The sequence below is a fragment of the Abramis brama genome (assembly GCF_963993115.1).
Source record: "Abramis brama genome assembly, chromosome: 6".
Taxonomy (NCBI): Eukaryota; Metazoa; Chordata; class Actinopteri; order Cypriniformes; family Leuciscidae; genus Abramis; species Abramis brama.
In genome coordinates this window covers 10,855,274-10,864,983 of record NC_139968.1, presented here as the reverse complement: position 1 = coordinate 10,864,983, position 9,710 = coordinate 10,855,274, and the positions used below count along the sequence as shown (strand labels likewise).

Here is a 9,710-nt window from a genome sequence, read left to right as displayed (position 1 = left end):
TTTTATTATTATTTATATTTCTTAAGAAGCATCATTTATTTTTAGACTTATTTGTTGGCCATCTGTGCAATATTAAAAGTTCTAAACCATCTATTGTGTTTTGTTATTCCACTATTGTAATGATTATATTTTAATATTAAAGTTAATAGGTGTCTCTCACATTGTCCCACAGCAACAGTAAAATAGTGTAGATTAATGTACAAAGTTTTATAATAATAATTTATTATATTTAGTGTCCATTTCATTCATTTAACATATTTAATATTGGGGTCATCCAAGTTATTTGACATATTTGAACATTAAAAAAAAAAAAATCAATAGTTACTTTCCCAGATAGTTTTATAATAAATAATTCAGTTACTAGCTCAATTACTAGTGAGAAGTAACTATAAATAGTTACTTTTTTAAAGTAACATGCCCAACACTGCTAGTATGTAGTTAACGCTGGACGCAGCTTTGCGGTAACAATGGATACAACATAAACTAAGTTAATAATTTCAGAGTAAGTCAGAATAAATCCAAATGTAACAATTTATTATTAGTCAGGTAAATGTATCATGCCAATTACATAAGCAAGTCAAAGATAATCAGTACAATGACATCAAATGCTCAGAGATAAAGAGTAAAAGATGTATACCTGACATTAGATCAAATATATAATGCTGAACGTCCAATTACGGACTGATCTGACTACAAAATCACACTGAGCCTCTTGCAACATCTCTTTAAATAATCAGCTCAAGACAGAAACCTCTTTCAAATGGAAACATGTGCTAACAATGGGAATTTGCATTTAATCATGAGTTTACACCTTTTGAGGGCAGGACCCATTTGCATTTGCTTTATTAGCTTTTGGTTTGCTTCTGTGGGGATGAGACCGTTGTACCAGTCGCACTGAGATATTTTCAAATGATACCAAACATGTATAGTGTTGTATGATAATTTTTCATATTAAACCATATAGATCTTTGGGTGGATTTCAGGTTATCCCAGTATGAGGAGAGAAGGGATGGGTGATGAGGAGACTGTAAGAGTGAGGTGTGAACTGCTCGTGTGGTTCGTATCAGATGGCGTTGGTACTTATGCAAGAGAGTGTTTAAATGTTAATTCTCAGGAGAGTCTTTGTTTCTTCGAGGAGTCGTCGTTTCTTCCATCCGTTCCGGCTTACAAAACTTAGCTCAATGCTGTCTTTAGTGATGACAGCGGGCTCCATGGAGAAGTCAATCCCAGTAAATTCAAGTACTTTGGCTAAAATTAAAGGGTCACAACAAAAAGAACAATTATTTTGAATGTCATGAAATTATTTTTGTAATCATCGCAGTCAGTGGTTAATAGTGTTTATTCATAGCACCATTTAATGTTGCCAGCTGGGTGTTAAGGATGGTTTCCATCTTGGAACAGACCTGAAACAGCAGATAGTTAATATTGACGTGGAATGAGACTCTTGGTTTCTGTTGTGAACAGTGAATGTTCAGTAATTTCCTACCAGCTTTTGAAGAAACCAGGTCAAAAAGGGAACTCTGGGAATTTTATCAAGTAACCACGATCTGTAAATACAATATTTTAAAGTGTTACTTATAAGCTGTAAGCTAATTTGTTTAAAATTCTGTGACATATCCTCTGGGAACATAAACCAGAATAATTTGGTCTATTTTTAAATGGTATGTGATATTTGCAGAACTTACAACCCAATGGATAAACTTTATTATTATTGAACAAACAAATCCTGATTTAGCTAAATCTGCAAATATCACATAACATTTAAAAATAGACCAATTTATTCTGCTATTTGTGATGTGGTGAGCTGAACAAAATTACCCGGTGTTGACTTCGATAGTTCCAATTTTTGCTTTACAGTTTTCTATGCTGAGTTTTAGGTGGCCAGTTTTTTCATCGCTTTTGACTGCAACAGTGGCAGTAATGGCCAGTGCATCCGTATTCACTTTCACCGGTCTGTGAAATAGAGTTCAGGGCATTATTTCCTCTTCAGAAGCCTCATTTAACTCACTGTATATTAACCTCTATATATGTGTCTTTCCACAGACTTGTTGAGGCTGCTTTGAACAGGCTCCAGATACTTTGAAAAGACATATCCACATTAACCAATTTATTTTTTCCATCTGTTAAATTTAGCAAACAAATGTTGTTGTTGTTTTCTTGTCTGTTTATGGTGTGTTTTTATTAAAAATAGAATTGAGTGAAGAAGTTTACCAGTTTGTTACTACTATTCTTTTTTCTAACGATTTCGAAAATTTGTGATATCAACATTATACTAACTCTGATCCTTGGTTTCCAGTCACTTGAATTCCGGCACTCGTAATTGTTAAAGTGACTCCAGTTGAAGGAACAAGCTCCTGCACTGAATTAAGTTCATTGATACGAATCTTCATTCTGTCAAGAAAATATGCACATTTTAATATAAAATATACATTTTATTTAGCAGGAGGATATTGTAGGAACACTGGTCTCACCCTGTAAATTTATACTGTTTGTAGAGAAAGGTTTGTTCTGGAATATCCTTGTCTTGGATGTACTGTTTGAGCATCTCAGTAGCCTTACCTACAACTGTCAAAACAAACAAAATTGTGTACAGCTTAAAGATTAGGTTTTTGGATCTGTTCCTTAATTTTTATGACACGAAAGATGCAAACCCATCAGGGATCTATTCAATGAAAACGTGTAGCCTACATGTGATCTGCATGTCCATGTAGTGTTTTGATTATTGAACTTCATATTATAAAGATTATTCACAGTTAGACACATGTTAGTCACAGGTCAAAAGTCACAAAATAGAATATAATATAGAATATAGAACTAGAATATTATTACAAAAGTTTTCATTTACAAAGTTAAAATATAACTCCCTTCTCCATTTATACTCATGGGAGATTTTAATAGTCATAATCGTCTTTTAATGTTCATCATATGGGGTAGTATCCATGGCAACACTAAATGAATAAGATTTGAAGATGTTATAGAAAATTATGCTCTATGTCTACTAAATGTTGTGTCAACTTCTTGAGGACATATACCAAGCAACTGATTTAACAATCTGTCAACCTTAGATATTCTTAGACCTCTCATGGCATGACCGCAGTGGAAATGACAATTTTCCAATTATTATAACCATTAAAGTAGAGGAGAAGAATCAAGCATAACAAAAAAGGTAAAAAGAGAGGATTATGCAATTTAAAAATGCTTATATCAATAGCTAATAATACAGTTCCAAGAACGTCTTCAAATTCAAAATGCAGACAGCTTCAATGGTTTGATGACAAATGCAAAGAAGCTGTTAAAGTGTAGAAAAAAAAACTTAAAGACTCTTCTTCAGAAATCCGATTAATATAAATCTTTTTATTTTTTTATTTTTTTTAATTAAGTAGATCACAAGCAAGGTGAACAATAAATTAATTAAAAAGGGAGCTGAAGAAAAAATGTGGATGCAGTTCATCATACTAGTGTGTTTTAATGTTTAATGTTTGTTTAAAAAAAAAAAACTTTTACATCTCTCATTATGCTATATTATCACCAAATACTGGATTCAATATTTTTGTGTACATGAATGTGTGTGTGTGAGTGGTAGCACAAGTGCTGTATCTTTGCAAGCACAGTGTATATGTGAACATGTTAAACACGGCACACTCCTGAAAACTAAATGTTTCTCTTATTTTTGATCTCTCCCATTCATTTTCAATGGGTGGTCTAGTGTGATAAATTGTACAGAATATTTTAAAAGTTTATTCAGTATTGCCCAAATTACCCCGAAATGATTTAGGTGCATACGCTCAGATAAAGGAGGCCTACAATGCAAAAATAAATACAAAACCTGTGCTAAATGAAAGAAAACAAGTTGACAAAAGTCAATATTAAATCCAATATTTGATAATAATATATGTTACAGTCATGTTGAGTTTATTTTAGGTTCTTGGACTTTCTGTTTTGTTTACATTCTTCATAGATGTTCCTTGTTGTAGTTCCCCAGCACTGATCAGTCAACATGGACACTACTAACACTAATCATCAAAGCTGTTCATCTTTTAGTTAATCATCACTGTGTATATAAGTTCCTGCTTTTGATCTGGTCTGGTATTGTTTGTGCATACACTGTCTCACAGTCACCAGCTGGTGTGCCCATGCCATGTTGACCACTAGAGGGCACTCCTTCTCTGACCTTTGCCACTCAGCCATGAACTTCAGTCCCCATAATCCTTTGCCTGGACTCATCATGAATATTGCATGCATTCACTTGTTTGTCATTACATTTTTTGTCTACTTACACAATGTTCTCTCTGTCATTTTTCATCAATTGTTGTTGTCACACTGCATGTCTGAGCACTCTCCCTTGTCTCTTGTATTTTTGTGGATTGTTTTTGTTCTGGATTTTCCAATAAAGCTGCGTTTGGATCTTATTAAAGTCTCAGAGCAATCCGTGACAGTTACGTATCTTGTTCTGTTATTTAAATAAACCGCGTGTAATATCTTATATTTATATTTAAGATATATACACAGTTATATTTTGCTCACACTTACCTAAATCAAGTCCCGTCTTGGTTAGTATGACTGTAACTCCAGTATTGACACCTGTAACCACTGGGACCAGAGTCAACAGCACTAGAGTACACCAATAGAACATCCTCACAGACCTATAAGAGAGACACATGGGTATTTGGTAAGACAAAATAATATTTTTTCCTTGCCAGGATCCTTCCATACATAGACATCCATACATCCAGACTTCCAGACATACATCTCAAGAGCCCTCACAGGGCAAGGTAAGTGAAGCCTCTCTTGGTCTGCTGACATATGTTGAGGAGGGAAAGCCTGAACAACTATAGCTTTAGTTGGAACTTTAGGCACACACCCCAGTCTCAGGTGTAAGAAGAATTTGACTGCAACTGGGGAAAACTCTAAGCAGGAGGAGGCAACTGACAGGGCCTGTAAATCTCCTACTCTCTTTAGGGAGGGTAATTTCCAAAAGAAATGCCATTTTGAGCATGAACATTTTCTCAGAGTTAAAGTCCACTGGTTTGAAGGGAGCAAGGGACAGCCCTTCCAGAACCACAATGTTGTGTTGGCTTAAAATGTTATGCTGGGTTAATATGCTCTGCCCACTAGGGGTCGCTACTATCCTGGAGTATTGAGGGGAAAGGAGTAGAATAAAAAGATGGAGAGTTGAGCTACTGCAGGTTTGTTACTGCTGCTTTTTCTTTTATTAATACTAATGTAAGATACAACACATGGTCAAATCCCAGGCCGGGACCTTCTCATAAGCTGCAGGCCTCATCCTCAAAATGCCACGCAGGAAACGAATAACCAAGTGGTGTCTCCCTAATGCGGAAGAGGATTAGGGCCAGGCAATAATAAAAAAATAAAACCATCTCGAGGTTAAAGTCATTATAATGCGAGATTAAACTCATTAAATTTCAAGAAAAAAGTTAAAATACAATATTGAGAATAAACTCATTACATTTCGAGAATAAAGTCGTTGTGTTTCGAGAAAAAACTCGTTAAATTTCGAGAAAAAAGTTAAAATACAATATTGAGAATAAACTCATTAAATTTCGAGAAATAAAGTCGTTGTGTTTCGAGAAAAAAAGTCGAAATTAAATGTAGAGAATAACGCATTCGATCAGTGTTCATAGCCTACTGATAGAGGATGGCAGAGTTGGATCACTTAGTCAAGCTATATTTTAGACTTTCTTTCAGTAACAAAGAATAGAACATTCTTAGGTCTAGGTCTGGTAAGTCTTTTTAGAAGAAAAAATCTGTCCAATTTGCGCGATGTACTCGCTTTTGTCCAACATGAAATTCATCGAGGTTTCGTGGTTTCCCAGGATACCATAATAGGCTACGCATTATTAAACTTGTTGATCCTCAAGGTCTGGAATTTCGACGAAGGAGAGTAGGCTACACTTGCGCTGGCCCAAATGCACTCTGGCATATGGACAGCTATGATAAATTAAAACCGTATGGCATTGCCATTAATGGCTGTATAGATGGTTACAGTAGTTACATTCTGTGGATGGAGGCGTACACAACCAACAACGATTAATAATGCGTCTTATGGTATCCTGGGAAACCACGAAACCTCGATGAGGTTGATATCAGTAGGCTATGCAATGAACACTGATCAAATGCGTTATTCTCTACATTTCATTTAGACTTTTTTTCTCGAAACACAACGACTTTATTTCTCGAAATTTAATGAGTTTATTCTCACGATTATTTCGACTTTTTTTCTCGAAATTTAACAAGTTTTTTTCTCGAAACACAATGACTTTATTCTCGAAATTTAATGAGTTTATTCTCAAAATTGTATTTCGAGTTTTTTTCTCGAAATTTAACGAGTTTTTTCTCGAAACAAAACGACTTTATTCTCGAAATGTAACGAGTTTATTCTCAAGATTGTTTTTCAAGTTTTTTTTCTCGAAATTTAACGAGTTTAATATCGAATTATAATGACTTTAAAGGAGCTGTATGTAAGATTGTGGCCAAAACTGGTACTGCAATCACTTTCAAATTACTGTAGAGCAGTGTATCCCCTCCCCCTCCCCCCTGACTCGAGGTTGCCAGATAGGCTGCAAGATCCAGCAGGAATGTAGGCTGACACGTTTGTAGCTGCAGCTGTGGTAACTAGAGCAGAGCTGGCAACCCGGATGCTGAAACACAACTGACTTCATGATTGGTATAAAGGTGGAGGGTGGGGCTTCAACACAACATGACAACATCAACATCAGTTGAGGGCTGCAACTTCACTTTTTAAATGACAATATCCTGCCCGGACTACTGTTGTCAGTGATAAAAGTATTTGAAATGAACATGATTTCTTAATGTCTAGTGACATATCAGGGCCATTTTATGATTAATTGAAATACATTTCTTATACAGCTCCTTTAATCTCGAGATGGTTTTATTTTTTTTCTTATTGCTTGGCCCTAATCCTCTTCCATACCCCAAAGACCCATATAGCTTAGAATAAAAAAATGTATTCGCTTTGGTACTATTTTCAAAAAAAAAAAAAAAAGTGTACATTTTCAAAACACTTAGTACTAAAATCTGATGACACTGACTGTTTCCTTTCCCTTGTAGGGGAGACCGGGGACAGTTGCAACACTTTTTGCATTTCTCTCAGTTACTCAGAGACTATTTGGACTAGACCAACCAAATTTGTACATATTAAACTTGCATCTGTCTGCTAATAACCCATACCATTTAAAGATGATTATATATGACATATCGTTCACAGTATTTATTTGAATGGAAGTCAGATGTTGCAACTGACCCCGACCCAGCACAACACAACCCAACCCAGGGACGGTTGCAACATGTTAAAAATACCTTAAATTTCATTAATTATCTTAAGATTTTTGTCTCAATGAGCATAGAATTCTGAAAATATTAACTGTTTTAGGCCTACTATAATATTATAGTATTATTTATTTAAATAATATTATTGTAGCCTATAATTTATTTATTTAGTGATATTTATCAAATAACAGTTATTGAGATTTGTTTATTCATGTGTAGAACATAGGCCTACATAGATTTAGTGTGCAGGTGTTACAGATGCTATTCAATCTCTCCATATTTCAGTGTCAGACAGGAAGAATTGAACAATTTGCAATGCAACAAACTTTTATTAAACATGCAATTTATTACTTGTTGCAACCGTCCCTAACCCTTTCAGCCACGACAGAACATCATGTGCCTGCTAGACACACTGACTTTGACACATGCTAACCATGTCACTTAGAAGTCAACAAACCAATAATTCAAACTAAGTAAGTTTTGATTAATTCATACAAAATATCAGGACAGTATGACAAAAATATATCTAATGAAAAAAATTACTTTCATACCTCAAAAACAAGTTTTGTTCAATAAATGCAGCAGCAGATGTTGAATATGTCTACTGTCTTTTTGGTGGGGGGAGGGTCTAACTGTTCATGTTCAGTATGAGTGTCATCATTCTAGCTTGTTTCTGATTGGAGAAAAATGACATGTTGCAACCATCCCCATGTTGCAACTGTCCCCGGTCTCCCCTACTCTATCCTTCTCTATGTTCACAAATTGCAACACACACACACACACTTTGAAAATAGTGTTTATAATGTAAAAATAATTCATTATATTTGGTTATCCGTATAGGAAATTGCAAATAAGAAACTATACCTGAATCAATATCTATAGAAATCTATAGATGTACCATATGATTCATTGATTAACCATTAAGAACAGTTGTATTAAATAATAGACAAATGTATTAACCTGAAAGAAAAGAGATGCAAATGAAAAGTTTGATAGTAATAGCATATTGAAAGGCAGTTACTGTTAATGAAACATTTAGATGATACTCTTATTTTGTGTTGTGAAAAGGATACTTGAAATCTTTTGAAATCAGATATTTGTGTCATTTTAAACTGCTTTATACAGAAGTAATTCAAAAGTATGAAAATACAAATGTAGCTGGTGCACTTGTAAAAGTGATATAAGGTATGCAGAGAAGGCTTAAGAAGGTGTTTGTCCTATTCTATATCTTAAAGTATAGGATAATGTTGAGATGTGCATGTTGTGGATTAAATTGTGTTTTTAGCCTTTATTTCCAAATGAACACATTAACAATCAGTAAGCATTGGTATAGGCCATTTATCTGATGCAACATTTGCTATCATTTTAAAGGGGTGGTATAATGCCTCTTTTTAAAAGATGTAAAATAAGTCCTTGATGATAAGTGTGTATGTGAAGTTTGAGCTCAAAATACCCTACAGATCATTTCTATAGCATGTTAAATTTGAATAAGATTTGAGGGTTGAAGATTTAAAAATCTTTTTGAGGGTGAGCAAAACCCTTTTAAATGCATTTAAGTGTCCCTTTAAATGCAAATGAGCTGCTGCTCCCGGCACAGAGGGCGGGGCTTCAACAGCTTGTGTGTGTGTGTGTGTGTGTGTGTGTGTGTGTTAGCAGCTCCGATTACCTTACGCAGACAAACATTTAAAAGTCAGAAACTGTTCTCCCATTTATGTTTAAACGGGAGACGGACAATGATGGAGAGACTCAAGAAGAAGTGACAACATGTAGAATGCAACAGGGCATTTCTGAATAGTTAGTTTATGAATTTATGTTGCTGATGTGGAGTTAACTATCTTCAAGTCATTGATTAGTATATTCTGTCATGATAATCTATAAAATCGCTCGTGTGGGAACTGTAGTAAGATGCCTACAGAGCGACATGCTATTGCATTTGTGTTACGTACTGTATTGCAATAAATGTGAAAAGACGGATGCGACAGCTTGAGCTTTAGCCCTTAAAAAGCGATTTCTTTAAAAGCAAATATCTCCCTTTGCTTTGAACTTTGTAACTTTGTAGATGTTGTTTATGCTCAAACAGCAACATTACACACTAACTAAAGTTAGAAAAGTGAAATCATAATCAACCACCCCTTTTAAAATAACTTTATCAAACTTTATTAAAAGGTAACAAAATATCACCATCACGGATCTCTAGCTATAATACAATGCTTAAACCCTAACCGTGATTCTTATAGCACAATTTCTAAAACTATTAATACTTATTAAAACCCAATTTTGTAACACACACTTTGCAAAACTGTAGGTACAATCCACTGCACAGCACTCTTTTTGCGGAACTGTAAACACAACTCACTGCTTTACACTCAATTTCCAAATGATCAACACACTCCAAGCAAAAC

General features: G+C 34.6%; 1 protein-coding gene across 3 annotated transcripts; it reads right to left on the bottom strand.

Annotated features, from left to right (window-relative positions):
• Nucleotides 1-513: 513 nt before the first annotated feature.
• LOC311084346 (bactericidal permeability-increasing protein-like) lies at nucleotides 514-7,956 on the bottom strand. 3 transcript variants are annotated; one of them, XM_084116312.1, is made up of 8 exons: nucleotides 7,860-7,956; nucleotides 4,531-4,643; nucleotides 2,472-2,565; nucleotides 2,278-2,391; nucleotides 1,819-1,953; nucleotides 1,487-1,547; nucleotides 1,352-1,403; nucleotides 514-1,248 (listed from the first exon to the last, which is right to left on the bottom strand). In XM_084116312.1, the coding sequence occupies exons 2-8, from the start codon at nucleotides 4,631-4,633 to the stop codon at nucleotides 1,097-1,099; spliced, it is 711 nt and encodes a 236-aa protein (XP_083972438.1). In that variant the 5' UTR covers nucleotides 4,634-4,643; nucleotides 7,860-7,956; the 3' UTR covers nucleotides 514-1,096. The 3 variants fall into 3 exon arrangements, with proteins under 3 accessions (XP_083972438.1, XP_083972439.1, XP_083972440.1); XM_084116313.1 differs by lacking the exon at nucleotides 7,860-7,956 and adding an exon at nucleotides 4,278-4,450; XM_084116314.1 differs by lacking the exon at nucleotides 2,278-2,391.
• Between the last annotated feature and the right edge of the window lie 1,754 nt (nucleotides 7,957-9,710).